This window comes from Papaver somniferum, chromosome 1 (genome assembly GCF_003573695.1).
Source record: "Papaver somniferum cultivar HN1 chromosome 1, ASM357369v1, whole genome shotgun sequence".
Classification (NCBI taxonomy): Eukaryota; Viridiplantae; Streptophyta; class Magnoliopsida; order Ranunculales; family Papaveraceae; genus Papaver; species Papaver somniferum.
Window position 1 is genome coordinate 37,240,645 of NC_039358.1, and position 19,332 is coordinate 37,259,976.

General features: G+C 36.9%; 1 protein-coding gene across 1 annotated transcript; it reads left to right on the forward strand.

Moving 5' to 3' along the window:
- Positions 1-7,258: 7,258 nt before the first annotated feature.
- Positions 7,259-8,889, forward strand: LOC113286871 (late secretory pathway protein AVL9-like). The gene is made up of 3 exons (XM_026535536.1): positions 7,259-7,363; positions 8,109-8,412; positions 8,789-8,889. The coding sequence occupies exons 1-3, from the start codon at positions 7,259-7,261 to the stop codon at positions 8,887-8,889; spliced, it is 510 nt and encodes a 169-aa protein (XP_026391321.1).
- The last annotated feature ends 10,443 nt before the right edge of the window (positions 8,890-19,332 follow it).

The window sequence follows — 19,332 nt, forward strand, 5'->3', positions numbered from 1 at the left end:
TCAATAGAAAATGAATTATTAAGGATTTTTTTAGGGAATTCTGGTAGTTCGACCGTGGAATTTCTTTATTGTGGTAAAATAAAAAGAAAGTTATAAGGCACCATAGGTTTGAGTAAAATTGTCCTGGTTCACTAGAAAATTATAACAAGCTTCAATGTTAAAACCTTCGTGAGTTAGATTCACTTCAATTCATCTTCCATTAATATTGGAGGATTGCTTAAAATACTGAAAATATCATCAACTTATTTATTTACGGGGGAGTTACACTTCTCCTTAATTGAGTGTTCCAAGTTTTATTCTCTACAATTTCTCCGACAGTTAAGTTCTTCTTCTTGGAAATCAGCTCCTTAAGCATGCTTACTAATTTATTATTAACTATAAACAAGTTGTTTGTAAACATGGTTAACACTTTCTGCTGATAGACTGTTCTTTATATGCTTTAGGGTCACATATTCTATATCTTCATGTCAATAGATAGGAAGTATAATTACATACATTAGTTTATAGGAAAACAGTAGAACATGAAAGCTTGTAAACCTTAGATGTTATTGTAATTATATAAACTTCCACTTCTATCTTTTCTTGTTCTTGAATGATGGATAAGTTTTCTTCTTAAACAAGATTTAGAGTGGAGTCCACCTCATGCTAAGTAGATCATGTGTCAATCAACCTACCATCATTAGTTGAAAAACAGTCATACAATACAAGATATCAATCAATATGCCATTCCTTATCTTAAGAAAAGATAAATAATACATAACATTACTCACTGATTAGGATTAATGCTAATCCAGATTAATTAAATCACAAAGCATTTTTTACTGCTAAACAAACACAAAGTCTAACATCTCCCACTTTGGTTAGCAATAAAACCTTTTATTTTTTCAGAAAATCATTCCAAAACCAGACATGGATTAACAAGTTGTAAAACTGTAGGCGACCACCAAATTTAGAAAACAATAATTTTAAACAATGAGTGAATTGTCATTTATAACCTCATCCTCAAGACCAACAATACGCTAAATTTCGACAATGAAGACTCACATACCATTTAAAAGATACATAGATCATTTCCATAATTAGAAAACTAGGCGGACTATCAATCTCGAGTTAATCTTTACTGGCACACTAAGTACATTAAGATTAGTATCCCAAAAGAAATCTCTTTATGCCTCATAGTTCAGACTTCCTTATGATTTCAAAGGGGCTTGCCAATGTCTCATTCAAGAGACTACAACATGCTTATGATCTCAAAAGAGATCTGCCAATGTCATGAGAAGACTACAACTTTCTTTTGATCTCAATAGAGATCTTCCAACACATCGCTTAAGACACTACAACAATACAAAACAATAACATCAATCAAACAAGAGATATTAATATGCAAACTAAAGTTGATTTGATTATATATGCAATAAAAAACATACATACTTCAGTTTTATAATTAAAAGAGATTAAAAACACCCATAGATGCAACATGCTCTTTAAACACTTTAGGGATCAAACCTTTAGTCATAGGATCTGCAAGCATGCGTTCAGATGAAACGTGAGAAAGAAAAATTTCTCGATCCTTAAATTTGTGTTTAACCAAGAAATATTTAACATCTATGTTTCTTACTCTTCCCGTTCCTTGATTATCTTTAGCAAAACTTATTGCATCTTGGTTGTCACAATAAACTTCATAGGTCTATATATTGAATCTATAGCTAGAAGGCCTCTCATGAAGTTTCTTAACCAAACAACTTGATTAGTTGCCTCATAACAAGCAATATATTCTGCTTCCATAGTAGATTGAGCCTGAATTGATTGCTTCGCACTTCTCCATGATATAACACCATTAGCGAACATAAAAACATAACCTTACGTGGATTTCATACTATCTGAACCTGGGAAATCATAATCAGAATAACACTCAACTTCCAATAAATTCTTTCGATCTTCTGTAAACAAGCTGAGAATGCTTTGTTCGCTGCAAGTATCGAACCAATTTCTTTACTGCCTTCCAGTGAGGTTCTCCTGGATTGTGCTGGTAGCGTCCTAACATACCAACCACAAATATTATATCTGGACGAGTGCAAATCATGGCGCACTTTAAGTTACCAACTGCTGATGCATACCGTTTTGAATCTATACGGCTCCTCTCAAAATCTGATTTTGGACACTACAGTTTGTTAATAACATCACCTTTAACAATAGGTGCTTCACCCGCTGCACAATTCTGCATTTCAAACCTCTTGAGAACTTTATTGATGTAGGCTTCTTGAGATAAACCTAACAAACCCATGTTTCTGTCACGGTTTATCTTTATACCTAAAACATAAAAAGCTTCTTCTACTTCTTTCATTTGAAAGTTAGTTGAGATAAAATTCCTTGTATCATACATCATGTGAAAATTATTAGTAGCAATCAAGTTATCATCAACATAGAGAATCAGAAAAATAAACTTGCTCCCACTAGATTTCAGGTATATGCACATATCTGCCACATTTTCAACAAAATAAAATGAGGATATTACTTGATCAAACTTCATATTATTTTGCCTAGAAGCTTGTTTCAGCCCATATAGAGATTTCTTCAAGTAACATACTTTTCCCTCTTGATCTTTAGATGTTAAGACTTTCAGTGGTACCATATAAATCTTCTTATCTATATCACCATTCGAAAAATATGTTTTCACATCCATTTGAAACAATTCCAGGTTGAAATGAGCTACCATTGCCATGATAACTCTAAATGAATCTTTCTTGGAAACAAGAGAAAAGTTTTCTTCACAATCAACACCTGGTTCTTGAGTAAACTCCTTCGCAACAAGTCTCGCCTTGAATGTTTCAATACTCCCATCATCATCACGTTGATTTTGAAAATCCGTTTATATCCAACTGTCGTTGCACCTTCTGGCAGATACATCATATCCCATACTCCATTCTTGTCCATTAATTCTAATTCTTCATCTATGGCAGGAAGCCAAGAGCGTGAATTCTTTTCATTTACTGCTCGTGAATATGTCATAGGTTCTTCCAAATCATCAACAATGCCGTCTAATTCTACCATGAAAGTACTAAACCCAGGCTTTACGACGGTTTTTCTTGGTATAACAGATCTGCGAAGAAGTGTTTCACCCTTTTCAGCAGATTTAGATGATTCTGGAACATCAATAGTGGATTCCTTTCGAACTGAAATTTCAGCATCTCCATGATAATATTCTTCTTCAAACACAACTTGTCGAGTTTCACTCCCACTGATTTCATCATTCTCTAGAAACTTAGCATTATTAGTTTCCACAATTTCGAAATGTCTAGATGGACAATAAAACATGTATCCTTTTGATCTGATTGGGTAACCAACAAAGAAACAACTTGTAGTGCGAGAATCAAGAGATTTTTTCGAAGGATTACATAGTCTAGCTTCCGCTGCGCAACCCCAAACATGAAAATGATTTACACTAGGCTTTCTACCTTTCCACAGTTCATATATGGAGTCTTTGGTACTGCTTTAGTAGGAAAACAATTCAGTATGTATGTTGATGTCTGTAAGGCTTCTCCCCAGAAGGACTCAGATAGAGTAGAATTGCATAACATGGTCTGAACCATGTCTTTATAATTTCTTTTACATCTTTCTGCTACCATATTTTTCTCCGGTGATCCAGAATTGGTGAATTGAGGCACAATTCCATGTTCTCGAAGAAAATCCAGTAATTTTCCATGAGATTCTCCAAAAGAGTTTTCCTTTCTGTAGTATTCACCTCCCCTGTCACATCTGAGCAATTTAATATTCTTATCAGTTTGATTTTCTACAGCTTCCTTGTAAGTTTTGAAAGCTTCAAGAGCATCATACGTTTCCTTAATGAGATAGACATACCCGTAGCGAGTATAATCATCTATAAATGTAATGAAGTATTGTTGCCCACCTCTAACAGGAATAGAAAAGGGACCACATATGTCTGTATGTACGATTTCAAGTAAATCTTGACTTCGTATTGCAGTCTTCTTTCTAGTTTTCATAAGTTTTCCTTTAATACAAGCGATATATGTGCTGAAATATGAAAAATCCATCTTTGAGAGAGTATTTTCCCTTATAAGTCTTTCCATTCGTTCTTTAGATATATTTCCAAAACGTTGATGCCACAACATGGAAGAGTTATCTGAATTTAAGCTTCTTTTGGTGCCTTTAGAAGTATCAACATTCATACATAATGCTGAATTTACAGAACTGAGATCAAAATTTAACTTGTAAAGGTTATCCACATTCGGCCCAAAACCAACCAGTTGAGATTTATGATATAAACAACCAGCACCGATAGAAAAAGAAAATCCCTTAAAGTCGAGCCTACCAACTGATATTAAATATCTTCTTACAGTGGTACATCAAATACATCAAAAAGATCAAAAAAGAATCTGGAATCCGGTGTTAGTAGCACATTCCCAATGGCTTCAACTTCCACTTCTTGAGCATTTGGCATATATAAACACCGCTCTTCCTTACTTAGTTTTCTCTGGATTTTGAATGCCTGCAAGGAATTTGCAACATAGATGGTTGTTACGGTGTCTAACCACCAAGTATTTAAAGGTGTATCAACAAAATTAATCTCAAAAAACATCATACGAAAATCAGTACCTTGTTGTTTCCTTTTCATCAAATTCCTATACTTAAAGCAATCCTTCTTCATGTGCCATGTCTTCTTACAAAAATTACATTTAAAAGGAAACTTCTTGTTATCCTTATTAGTTTCAGATTCATCTTTCGTAGTTTCCTTTTGCTGCTCTTGAGGTTTCTTACCCTTTCCTAATTTCTTGAAGGTTTTCTTGTTAGGACCAAGAGTAGTAAAATGTGCATATTTATTTGTTTCATGTCGCTGCCTTTCTTCTTCTTGTACACAACGAGCAATTAACTTATTTACATCCCATTTTATGTCTCTAGTATTGTAATTAACTTTAAAAGTCTCAAATTGTTTCGGAAGTGAATTAACCGCATGTTGCACAACAAAATCATCTGTAAGATTCATATCCAACCCCCGTAGCTTGTAAATCAGATCTTCCATTGAATTATATGATCCCAGATACTCCCTTCACCACTATAACGCATAAAAGTTAACTGACCCATATGAGTACCAATCATAGACTTCACCGAACTCAGAAACTGTGACTGAATAACCTCTAATAGATCAATAGTTGTATATTTCAATGGAATTAATGGCATCTGGAATCGCACCACGGATAATTATAATACTCGTTCTGTTTGCCTTTTCCCATTTCTGGAAATCTAGTGGAAGTGTCGACAAGCATGTCTGGTTTAGGTTCTCTCAGAGCAATATCATAATCCAAATAACCAATAATTGTATCAAGATGTGACTTCCATTTCAGGTAATTTGTACCAGTAAGAGGCTCAATACCAGCCAAAAGACCTTGAATTTGTGCAGGATTCATTGCTGTAACTGAAAAGATGCATGTATGAGTGATATATATGTGTTTATACATAAGAAATCATTATAATACTTCAAGATGTTTATAACACCAGCATGTGAAACTTCATATAGCATAATCAGAATTAATAATTGTTATTAAAACTTCATGATAACAATATTCTGATCTCAGACTTGATATAATCACAACTTCACCTTTGGGTAAACATGTAATATACAAGTCTTAAACACAGAAACAAGACTAATCAGCCTATGCATAGTATTCAGCGGAACTTTTAAACCTTCGGGTCGAAAAGATCTATCATTTACTATGTATAAATAGAATATATATCTTGCTCCATATGTTACAAATGTTACAAGTATGATTAACCTTTGGGTACCGTCTTACGAACAACATCTGAAATGCAACTTTACATAGTCCTTTCATAACAGAAATATGTAGCTTTTATCAGCTCTCTAATTATCACTTTGGCGACACATAGAAACGATAAAAGTCACACCAAGAATACAACAAGGCTTCAAATAATTCTTTAGATCAGCCTTGTAACATAACGACGACAAAACACATATACTACATGATTTGGATCTTAGGAATTTCATGTTTAAGTTAATATGTGATTTTTTTTCATTTCATAATAGTCACAACAACTACTAGAATATTTATACCTATGCTTTGATACCAATGTTGGAAACAAGCTAATTGTAAACATAGTTAACACTTTCTGCTGATAGACTGTTCTTTATATGCCATGGGATCACATATTCTATATCTTCATATCAATAGATAGGAAGTATAATTACATACTTTAGTTTATAGGAAAACAGTAGAACATGAAAGCTTGTAAACCTTAGATGTTACTGCAATTAGATAAACTTCCACGTCTATCTATTCTTTTTCTTGAATGATGGAATAAGTTTTCTTTTTAAACAAGATCTAGAGTGGAGTCCACCTCATGCTAAGTAGAACGTGTGTCAGTCAACCTACCATCATTAGTTGAAAAACAGTCCTACAATACAAGATATCAACCAATATGTCATTCCTTATCTTAAGAAAAGATAAATAATACATAACATTACTCACTGATTAGGATTAATGCTACTCCAGATTAATTTAAGTACAAAGCATGTTTTACTGCTAAACCAACACAAAGTCTAACACTTCTGACTTGATAACTTATAAAGCTTAATCTCCATTGAGGGGATACCTTCAACCACTACTTTCTTATTTTTAAATTTTTTTATTTTCTTTCCAAATACCTCTACCTTGAGGTAAGGCAGAGTCTTTCGCCCATATATCCTAAGTATTTCCTTTTCGTTTCATTTTTCTAAATTACTTTTCTTAGTAAGTATTTCTTTTTTCTTGTGTATCTCTGTGTCCATTTATCAATTAATGCCTTGCTAGTAAGTCTTAGGGTTCGTATTCCCAAACCAAGTTTTTTCTTCTGGTGTACACGTTTTTCACATGTAATCTAACTATTTTTCCTTTTGTCTGTTGTTGAACCCCATAAAACCTTTACCAACACCACTCTACCAGTTTTGGTGAAACACCTTCTTTTCCTGGCTAAATTGGGGCCTATTGTGATTAATTTGGGCCTACAGATTTCCACATCAACCCAATGGAGAAGGATATGGGGTGTCTAAATTTGCTGAAACTACCAATTTACCCTCTAAAAAATACTACTCTTAATAATAAAATTAAAACTAAAAATCAGTTTCAATTTCATTTCTATAAACCGATTCTTCTTCTCTTCTTCTCCCTCTTTTTTCATTTTTTTGAAACCAAAACATCGTCGATTATCGACGATCCAAATATGATTAATCGTTTTTTTCTTCTATAAAATGTCGCCGAAACAAGCAAGAGTGAAGCATCCTACTAGCAGGAAATTTCCTAGTGTGGATAATCCCGGAATTGTTGAAGCAATTCGAAATAAAACGAAAAAAACGGTCGAGGAAGCCAAAGGATCTTTTATCACACAAGAGGAGGAACTGGGTCGAATCATGCACTTTTCTATCAACCCAATCCTCTAAACTAGGTTTTAGTAACATGCAATCGCTCAAAAATTAGAAATTTTGAAATCAAAATTTCTGGGTTTACTAGAATCGGACTATGTTCATGTATTTGTGAACCGTTTGTGTTAGGAATCGGTTGTTGTTCATGCCTATATACCCCGATTGTGCTGCATGTGTTTTCTGGTTCGAAAAATTTGAACCAGAATCGGTCAATGTTAATACCAAGATAGCCCGATTATATAACTGTAGGGATAACCGTTTTTCTGTAACTTTTTTTTTCGTCACATAGCCGAATTGCGTAACCACTGCTTAGCCATAATCAAATTTCATTTGTATATGTAAAATACGATTGTTGACTGTAATGTTACGATCGGGTTTTATAACAGTATCGAGTAAACCGATTATTGTAAGAAAGAATGCCCAATGTTTCTGTAACTTTTTCTTGTTAGAGTCGGATTACATTAACACTTATATAAACCGAATGTAGATGTGTTACGTTAGGAATCTGTCTTTATGTGTATATCGAGTAACCCGATTGTATACCTTGAATTCAAAAATATCCATTGAATTCCATTGTTGTTTGTCGCTTATCTCCGTATTTTACAGGACAAACAAGGGCAAGCAACAACGTCAAGCTTAAAAGAAATATAAGAAAAAAACTGACTTTGATACTCCTCAGAGTTTGAGACCTCGTCGAGAGGGTGGTCAAAATTTAAATGCTTCTCACCGAAGGGGCTCGGGGAGTAAATCCAAAGCGATCCACAACAATGAACCACCACCTCAAGCGGAGCAACCAACACAAGAAGAATCTGATTCCGATACACCTACTGAAGAAGGAGGCGGTGATAGAGAAGTTGCTGAAGAAGAAAGTGGTGATGAGGAAGTTAATGAAGAAGAAACTGGTGGCAAGGATGGTGATGGACAAGAAACTGAGGATGAGGATGATGGAGAAGAAAGTGGGGATGAGGATGATGGAGAAGAAAGTGAGGATGAAGGTGATGGAGAAGAAAGTGAGGATGAAGGTGATAGAGAGATATGAGAAGTTCAAGAACAAGTCCAAGGAGGAGAAGTTCAACAAAAAGTCCAAGGAGGAGACACTCAAGATGGTAAGAAAGATGGTAAGAAGAAAAAGAAAGGGGACCACATGCCCGACCCGGAGAAGATGTTTCCTCGAGGCCCTAATGATCCTGTGAAAGGGTTACCCGGTGATGGACGGGTGTTATGGGGGTACAAAGAGAGTTGGTCCGCGGTCGCCTGCCATACCGTAGTAAGTACCTAAACCTTATGATATGTAATATAAAACATTTATATCTGTGTGGTGTTTTGATTATTGTCCATCGGTTTTGTTTTGTTTTATAGGGCCACAGGGATGCCATTCATCGTATGAAGCCAGGAATGTCATGGGCTATGATGAAGAGTTGTCCACTACAAGCAATAGAATCAACCATCAGAGAAGTTGAGGAAGTAATCGATCTAATCCAATCTACGGGGATGTTACCTGCGGTCGAGAATTTGGATCTTGGTTACGATAAACTGATAGACGTATTTATGTGTCTAATTTGTCCTCAATGTTCCATATTGTTAGTACTCAATTTCGTACTTATTATGGTGTTTTGTGTGTTTATAGGTATTTTTTGGAAATAAACATTGTTAGAAAATTCGGCTCGAAAAGTTGCTCGAGACACCTCCGGAGAACATTTGCTATACGGATCCCAGATTTGGATAAGGGTTACCCAGGGCTATATGTAGCCCAAATTTGTCCACAACACCTATTTGTTATTGGAACCCAAGCAGCTGGTTAAGGGGCACCTTCATCCCCTTCGTTTGAACTGAATATTGGCGGGAAAATATTTTTATTCACTGTCAGATTTCAATCAAGGATTTAGAGGTGTTATAGGGAGACTAAATGGCTGAAAATTTATGGGATTGTTCCTGGGACATATACAAAGCTATTACAAGTGTTTTGGTCTATCAAATTTGGTTGAAAAATCCGTGAGAAGAAATCAGGGCAGCACGTGCATGAGAGGGACAATTCACGGGATTACATGAGTTTTGGAGAATTTAAACGTGTTCTGCTCATGTATGATGACTCTAACAACACTTTGGACCTTGAAAAAGATAAATGAGGAGATTTTGCAGCTGTAGAAACGCGTGAGAAGCTAAATCAGGGAAGAAAATATTCCCAAAATATTTTCTTTACTGCCCGAGTTCAATGAAGAATATTGAGAATCATGGGGTGATTAAATGAGTCTAAGGAGTATAAATAGGTGGATGGGATCATAGAGAAGGGGTATCAAGAGTCTGGGGGGCTGAGGAGAGCCAGAGAAGGAGAAATTCGAGTTTTCCCAAACTCGGTTTCTGCTGCTGCTGATGAACATGAAGAACACGAAGAACGGACCATCCAAGACCGTCGTTTTCCAACAGTAACAACGACTCACAACCTGGGTCGTACATCAGAGGCAGACTTATTTGTCAGCGTTTGCGACACAGAGCCGTGGGTCTTAGAGCAACAGTATCGGTGACACATACTGTGGGTCGTGGTTCTTTGGTTTGTAACAAATATAATTGTTACAAACCCGGTTTTGAATTATTTCTCCATTTCCATCATTTGTAAACACCCTTTGAGCAATAATAATGATTTTTGAGCGTGTTTCTAACATGATGAGCGGATAATTCTCCCACAACCAAGGCAATGAGGAAGCTATTTACGCATGAATAACTGATAACTATTTTATTTTCTCTAATATTTAATTATAATTTACTCGATCACTGCTTTTGCAGAGTTTTAAATTGTTTGCGTAATTTTCCTAATCAGTTGTGATTCAATTAGATAGGTTATGCTTTGTTTAGATAATCTATGCTTAAGGGATACAATTGATGTGTGAGAATTTGCTTGATTATTAGTGAGTTAAGATATAAAAGACTTAAAAGATAATTAGAGTTTTGGATTATTTACCATCATTAATTCATGTGTAATAGTGGAATCAGTGTCTTGGTTATTTTCTCATACCTCTCGCCCACTTTGTTAATATTTTTGTATATAATTTTATTAAATCTTTAAATTTAATCTTCACAAGTCCGAGAGTTTGAACCTCATTACTACAACATCATCAAAAAATATTATCATTTTGGCGCCGCCGACGCGGATTTGTGCTTAGGTAGAATTTTTAGGTTTTTTTTTTAATTTCATTTGTTCTTTTTACGTTTCTTTGGGTGTGTCTTTGTATTACAGGTTTGAAGTTGGATACTTAAGAGTTGGAATCAAAGCTTAAAGCCAAAAGAGAAGGAAAAAGACAAAGCAAAAAAAAAAAGAGCGAAAGAAAAATTAAAAAAAAAGAGAGAATTTATTTTATTTTTTTTTAGCAACCTTCCATTTTTTTGTAATTATTTTTTTTATTTCTTTTCTTTTGCACTTTATTTGGACTTTGGACTTTGACAATTTTTTTTTAAACCCTAAGGAAGGGTACATTAAATATAAAACTGTTTGCAGGGAAGGACGACGATTACAATATCGTCTCGGCCCCTCGGGTTCGTACATGACATAGGAGTCGTGGCCCGAGTCGACTTCAGCGGTTCTGCGCCCGTCTGGTACGGGAGGTAAGCTTTCGAAACACCCGCGAATCCTCTGTCAGCGGGTTTATTGTATGCCTTAAGGTGAATATATGCTGAGGATTTGAATACGGTTGTTTTAATTTCCTAGTAAAGGGCAAGGCCTGGCCAAATTAAGATAAGGACTCGGATTTCATCACCGTTTCCTTCTTGCCCACCTTAGGAAAACGAAACCAAACGCGAACCTAATCTTAAAATTTTGACTAGAACGAGACCTATAGGGTAACGAACTTAATAGGAAAGTCGTTCGAAAAATATTGGTTACTCTTTTGAGCATACTTTGAAGTTCATGATGGTTTCTGCGAGTTGAATGCGTGACTGCGCCGCCTTATAATACCGGTGAGACCTTGGGTATCAAAGCTCCTCGCAGCTTCCCTCGTCTCAATTCAACTTACTTAAACTCGGATCGATTCCAGAGAGGTTTGCTCAGATTGTAACGAATTCCTTTTCGAAAGATTAGAAGCTGGTCTAGAAACAATCTAAGTGGGGCCATCATGCTTGTTGTTTGCTAGATTTTATAGATTTAATTTGGTCGAGTCAGCCTTGTTTGTGATTGTGTAGAATTCCCTTGCGGTTAGGATGTCGAACTGGTATTATAATAGCCAATACAATGAGTATCCGACTGAGCAGCTTGGACATTATCCTTTTTATGACCATAGTGTGAATAGTGATTGGGAACGCGAAACTTTTGAAGTTTATGGTCCATACCATTGTGAGCCCAATTACTATCCATATACCCACAGGTCATACGAGCAAAAAAATCCTTCTATTTCTCTAGAAGAGTCTCTCAATAGTTTCAATGAGTCAACACGGAAGTTATTTATGAAAGAGACTTATAATATTCTTCTCCCAGAAGAGTCTGTAGAGCGGTCAACTAAGATATCTCTAGAAGAGACCCTCAAGCAATTTACTGAGAGTACAAATAGGATTGTGGAAAAACTTGTTCAGGATAGTCCTAATTTCCAGTGTAGTTTTCCCAATACCACCCTCGAAAACAAGGATAGTTTTTATTCACATAATCAAGACGACGAGGTTAGAATTGGTAACACTAATTGTTTTGATGAGGTTCGATCTTTTTCATGTTATTATAATGAGGACTGTGATGAGGATAGTATTGATGAAGAATCTGAAATATATAGGCATAGTGATGAGGAATCTGTTACTCCTAATGAGCTCTTTAATGATAATATTATTTCTAGTTCAAATCCAAATAATTTTAATAATTATTCACCTATTCAAAAGGAAGAGGATTTCACTAGAGATACCCCTGTTTTAGACGATGTAGTATTTCCTGTTTACAAAGACAATAATGATTTAGAGGAAAGAGTTTACCCTGAGAATACTGTTTTAGAATCTAGCGATTTAGAAACACTAGTCTTAGAAGATGATAAACTCGTAGAGATGAGTGAGGATGAACCAGACTTAGAAGAAGCAATTGACCATTTTCAGGAATCTGATGACCTAGAAATTAGGGAAGTTGTGACTAGTCTTTCTAGAGACACAGAAAACTCTAAGTTTGGGGGTGATTATCATTCTCCGTGTGCTTTAACTCTTAGAAAGTACCCTCCTGTAGGACTTGACATTTGTGTCTCAACCATCTTACAATATTATCTTCATACACGTTTTCCCGAACCTAATGATGTCCAGAAAGAAGCTCAGTTGTTAGAGACCCATCCTCTGGTTGATGTGGTTAACCCAGGCTATGATACCAAGATTGACTTTGTTTTCCCACCAAAAACTTTTCTTCTAATTGTGGGAACATATGATTTTCAGTTGTGTCGGTATTTAAGTTTTGAGACTAAACCTAATTACTTTAGGATATTAGGGTCGACACATTTTCTTAAGAATGACCATTATTATGGTCAACTTTGTGAGTCAAATCTAATTGACTTAGAGGATCCCAAATTATTCAGGTTGTTGCTATGTGCTTCTAAATTTTTATTTGAGTTTTTACAGACTCTAGGACCTAATAATTCAGATCTCACTTTTGAGGAGTTGCATCCTAAAGAAATATATTTAGACCCTTTTATAGAACCTGAACCTGAACCACAATTATATGTAGTTGTCTTAATCAGGAAACTAGGTAAGGGCATGCTAGTCTTGTTCATTTTCTTGGTTTACTACAGTTTCCTTTGGTCAGCTCTATTTGGTTTTGAAGACCCACAGTTATTCCGGCTACTATTATACGGTTCGAGTTGACCAATCCTTTCCTAAGTCTGGCTGAAGACTTTAAACTTAGAACTTCTTGGGAGGTAACCCATGCTCATGCAACATGGTAATATCTTTCCTTAACTCTTTTTCTTCAAGTGGTAACAGTTTCTCCTTGTTCATGCTTTTAATTTTATCTTTAGAACATCGAGGACAATGTTAGATTTAAGTTTGGGGGTGGGGAAGAACTTTTTAGTTGCACTTTTGAAACTTCTAGCGTCACATGGTATCCGGTTAGCTAAGTTTATATACTGTTTCTCACCGAAAAGATAGAAATTGGAATGCTGGGGATAATAACCTTTTGAGACATTAGAGAAAAAGACATTGAGATCCTTGAAATTCAGGAGAGAACTTGTTCCTTTTAGAGGGTAACCGTGATGGACCTAACCATACACGATGGAAAGGAAAGTAGGTCAGGAAATTCCAGAAAGACAAAGAAACCTCACAATGTATTCTTAGTTACTGGATTGCGACTCTCTCTCGGTAGAAATTTATCATCATCAACAAGCGGAGCGACATAAAAATCTATGAAGAAAGTTGAAGACGTTTTAGGTTTAGAAGCAATAATAGAAAAGAATAATTCAAAAATCAAAGTTGAAGTTATAAGAGCAAATGATATAAGTTGTTAGAATTCATGATACCAAGACATCACAAGTTTCGAAGATCCAAGTTTTGAAAGTCCTTCTCTCATGGCCATGTAAATTGTTGTCTTGTAATTTTTGTTCCGCCTTTGCCGAGAGATATTACGGGGAAACACATACTTTTCATCTTCCGTTTTGGGAAATGACGATGACTCCAAATAATGCGAAGTTCATTACCGGGCTAAGCATACATGGTAAAGCCATGAAACAAAAAGAGTACGTGCAAGAGCTTGATTGGGACAAGATTTACGCGTTCACCAAGGAAGTGTTCCAATGGGATGAGGAGATGACCAAGTCACAAATGCTAGTAGGTAAATCAAAGCAGGGGATATTCCATCTCTCGAAGTTGAGGGCACTCTTAAGTGGAACAAAGAAACTTCGTGCTGAGGGAAAAGAGGTGACCAAGGAATATCTTCGCCACCGCCAATGCGTATGTCCTCTACGTCCTGGGATCTGTTATCTTTCCCGACGTTTCCGGTGCCCGTGTGAACGCCAACTTTATTCAGCTGTTACAACCATTTGAGAAGATCCACAAGTACTCTTGAGGCACTTCCATCCTTGCACACTCGTTGAACGAGTTGAGAAATGCTTCCAGGGCTGACATGAACCAAATCTGAGGGAACATGGCTTTTCTGCAGGCGTGGATATATTTGCACTTCCCGATATTTGCGACAAGGGATTTTGAGAACAAGGAATGGGACGGTAAGTGTTATGGAGACAAGTACATCTACAAGAGTAAGGAAAAGGACCAAGATACAGTTTATTTGAAGTTGCGACGCCAGTTGGACAACTTGACGACGAGAGGTGTTGTCTTTGACCCTTACAATGGGGTTTGGCTAAAAAAAAGGGAAAGATGGCTGGGTGCAAAGAGAAAACTGATTATTTTGGGTCGTTGTTTCACCCAAGAGGATATGTAATGTATAACCCGACGAGAGTTGCAAGACAATGCGGATACATACAAAAACTCCCAAAGGAGCACAAGGATTTTAAAATCGATGTGAAGAAAACCAAGTCATATGATAATGATATTGATCTTGTACATGACCCTTTATGTCATGTCCCTGCCTTTGTATGATCTCTTGTAGTAGGAAGGTGCCATTAGTATTTATTCGGGTGCCTTAGTCCAGGTTCAGCTGTTAGGAGTTAATGTTGTTAACGACTCTGTTAGTTACGCGTGACAGTATTCTAGCGGGTCAGGTGTTTTGCCTTTATTTGCGTTTGTGGCTGTAAGAGAACCAATCAGAAAATTAATTAAACTCTTATCCTCTTCTTCATATCGTCTTCTTTCTCTTCTCCGGCAGAAACCGGCCGCCTGAAACCCATTTGTAGTGTAGATTACTACAAGAATTTAACAAGCTTTGTCAATTGGGCACTGTCTTAGAATACCAAGAATTATTTGAAGAGTTGAAGGCCTTGATGTTAGCCAAGAATAGACATCTCACAGAAGAATATTTCACTTCTAGTTTTATTAGTGGGCTCAAAGATGAGCTAAAAATAGCAGTTCAGATGTTTTCTCCATCCACCCTAGACAAGGCTATTTACTTGGCCAAAATGCAAGATATTTTGTTGGAAAGTACAACAAAGAAGGCTAGGTCTGCCAAGCTACCACCACTGTTCATTCCACAATCTCACAGAAGTATAATGTCTACCCCACAACCTCAATCCCCATCTCCAAGAGGAAGCACCAACTCCAGTCCAAAGCTTCCACCCATCAAGAGACTCACATATGCTGAGATGAGAGCTATAAGGGAGAAAGGACTTTGTTACAATTGTGATGAAATCTATTCCAAGGTCCATAAGTGCATTAAACAACAATTACTATTTCTTGTTGGAGATGATGATGGAGTTGCTACTTCAAAAGATGAATCACCTATCAACTCTCCCATTATACAAGAAGTGCCTGAGGAAGAGGTGGAGATTTCTGTACATGACTTGTCAGGTAATGTTACCCATAACACCATTGAGATTTTAGGCACTCTTAAGAATAAGAAGAAGAATTTTACCATTTTGGTAGATAGTGGAAGTACACATAGCTTCATTGATCCTGAAATTACTAGGCAGAGTGGTTGTTATATAGAACCTACAGGTGCATTTCAAGTAGCAGTAGCAGATGGCAATAAATTAGTTAGCAATGCTAAATGTCCAGGCTTACAATGGCAGATGCAGGGCCATTCATTCAAGTTTGATTTGAGAGTTTTAGCTCTGGGAGGCTGTGATATGGTTCTTGGTGTTGATTGGATGAGGGATCTCAGCCCTGTTAACTTTGATTTTAAAAACATGTTTATTTCTTTTCAGAGGGATGGGAAATAAGTTATTCTACAGGGAAATGTTGAATCCACTAGTATCTCAGTTATGACAGGAGAATCTTGCCAGAAGTACTTAAAGAAACATAAACATGGGCTGGTTGGTCACTTATTCTCTATCACATGCAATGATTAAATACCCACTATACCCATCATCATACAACCCTTACTTGATTCATTTAAGGATATATTCCAAGAACCCACTACTATTCCTCCTTATAGAACTCATGATCACCATATTCCACTTCAACCATCAACTTCCCCTCCCAACCAAAGGCCTTATAGAATTCCATACATTCAGAAAGAGGTAGTTGAGAAGCTGGTACAGGAAATGCTTAATTCTGGAGTGATCAGACCCAGTCATAACCCCTTTTCATCTCCCATACTCTTAGTTAAGAAGAAGGATGGAAGATGGAGGTTTTGTGTAGACTATAGAAGGCTAAATGACATCACCATCAAAGATAGATACCCCATTCCAATCGTTGATGAGCTTTTAGATGAACTCAAAGGGTCTAAGGTGTTCTCCAAGATTGATTTAAGGGCAGGATACCACCAGATTAGAGTACACCCCTTAGACACCCATAAAACTGCATTCAAGACTCACCAAGGGCACTATGAGTTTTTAGTCATGCCATTTGGCCTTACAAATGCACCAGCAAACTTTCAGGCCTTAATGAATGACATTTTTAAACCCTATCTGAGGAAGTTTATTCTGGTATTCTTTGATGATATCTTAATCTATAGTCCAGACATGAAGACTCACCTCCAACATTTATCCTTGTCCTTCAATGTACTCAAGGAGCATTCTCTCTTTGCTAAATTCAGCAAGTGCTCCTTTGTGCAATCTCAAATAGAGTATCTGGGACACATTATTTGTGGTGATGGGGTGGCAACTGATCCAGATAAGATAGCTTGTATGGTGAAATGGCTTGTACCAAACACTTTAAAGGATCTTAGGGGATTCCTAGGCCTTACAGGATATTATAGGAAGTTTGTCAAAAACTATGGCCTTATCTGCAAGCCATTGGCAGACTTACTCAAGAAAAATAATTTTCATTGGAATGCTGCAGCTCAGTTAGCTTTTGAACAACTGAAGGAAGCTGTTACTACAACCCCAGTGCTAGTACTTCCAGATTTTACAAAGTCATTTGAATTGGAAACTGATGCATGTGACTTAGGAGTGGGAGCTAGTCTGATGCAAGAACAAATACATATAGCTTATTTCAGCAAAGGCATGGGTGCAAGGTTTTTGGCTTTGTCCACTTATGAAAAAGAAATGATGGCAGTAGTCATGTCAGTTACTAAATGGAGGACTTATTTGATGGGTAACAAATTTACAATCTATACTGATCATCAGAGTATAAGGTACTTCATGGAACAGAGAGTACATTCATTGCTTCAACAAAAGTGGCTGGCCAAATTAATGGGGTATACTTATGAACTGAAATACAAGAAGGGGACTGAGAATGTGCTGGCTGATGCCCTTTCAAGAGTAGTAGTAGAAGAGACTCCAAGTTGTCAAGCCATTTGTCAAATCCAACCAGCTTGGTTGCAAGAGATATCAAAAAGTTATATTAGTGATACCTTGGCTCAAAAATTAATTCTTGAACTAGTGGTGGAAGGAGCAGCCTTGAGCCCTTATTCTTATCAGCAAGGTATAATCAGATATAAGGGAAGAATCTATATTGGTAGTACTGGTGATCTGAGAACAAAAATACTTACTGATATTCGTTCTTCTACTATTCGAGGACATTCAGGGGGACAAGCCAGCTATCAAAAGGAAAAATTGTACTTCTATTGGGTGGGAATGAAAAATCAAATCCTCAATTATGTCAAGGAGTGTGACATATGCCAACAACACAAGGGGTTCAACACTCTGCCAGCAGGACTTCTCCAACAATTACCTGTACCAGATCAAGCTTGGGAACACATAAGTATGGACTTCATAACAGGGTTGCCAAAATCATAAGGGAGGGAAGTGATTCTAGTAGTGGTAGACATATTTACAAAGTACAACCATTTCATTGCACTCAGCCATCCGTACACAGCTTCTTCAGTGGCCAAAAGGTTCATAGACACTGTATACAATCTACATGGCATGCCCAAGTCTATTGTATCTGACAGAGACAGTGTATTCATCAACAACTTTTGGCAAGTCTTATTTACTAAGGTTGGTACCTCTTTACATTTGAGTACTTCCTACCATCCTCAATCAGATGGGCAAACAGAGAGATTCAATGCCTGTTTAGAGTCTTACCTCAGATGTATGACTAGTTTTAAACCTTCCAAATGGGTCACCTGGCTACCTCTAGCTGAATGGTGGTTCAACACTTCATATCATACTAGCTTAAGACTCACACCATTCCAAGAATTATATGGTTATACCCCTCCACAGTTTGGAATTCTTTCTTCTCAAGCAGGAATACATGCAACAGTAGATGACTATTTGCAGCAAAGACAAGAGATGGCTGGTGTCTTGAAGGAAGCATTGGAAGCTGCACAACACAGAATCAAGCAACATGCTGATAAAAAAAGATCAGAGAGGTCCTTTGCTGTGGGAAATTGGGTGTATCTAAGATTACAACCCTACAAGCAAGCTTCTGTGCAACTGAGAAGAAATCTGAAGCTAGCTGTAAAATTCTTTGGCCCTTATCAAGTGCTAGCAAAGATTGGTACTGTCGCCTATAAACTTAAGCTTCCAGCTGGATGCAGAATTCACTCCACCTTTCATGTTTCTCAACTCAAGCCCAAGGTAGGAGCAGATGTGGTAGTGCAAACTAACCTTCGAAAGACTGACTTGGAAGGACAGCTACAAGTCAAGCCAATGAAGGTTCTAGCAACAAGGGACATTCAAAAACATCAACAGATAGTATCTCAAGTTTTGATACAATGGGACGGCTTGTCAGAATCTGAAGCTACATGAGAGGACAAACTGTTGATGAAGAGCCAGTTTCCAAAGTTGATCCTTGAGGACAAGGATCTGGTGGAGTAGAGGGTAGTTGTCATGTCCCTGCCTTTGTATGATCTCTTGTAGTAGGAAGGTTCCCTTAGTATTTATTCAGGTGCCTTAGTCCAGGTTCAGCCGTTAGGAGTTAATGTTGTTAACGACTCTGTTAGTTACGTGTGGCAGTATTCTAGCGGG

Bases quoted from the DNA above. Each gene is read 5' to 3' on its own strand.
- LOC113286871 (XM_026535536.1), top strand. From the start codon at position 7,259: ATGTCGCCGAAACAAGCAAGAGTGAAGCATCCTACTAGCAGGAAATTT. The intron at 7,364-8,108 runs GTCGAGGAAGCC...GATACTCCTCAG, and splicing joins GAAATAAAACGAAAAAAACG to AGTTTGAGACCTCGTCGAGA. The intron at 8,413-8,788 runs GTGAGGATGAAG...TTTGTTTTATAG, and splicing joins TGAGGATGATGGAGAAGAAA to GGCCACAGGGATGCCATTCA.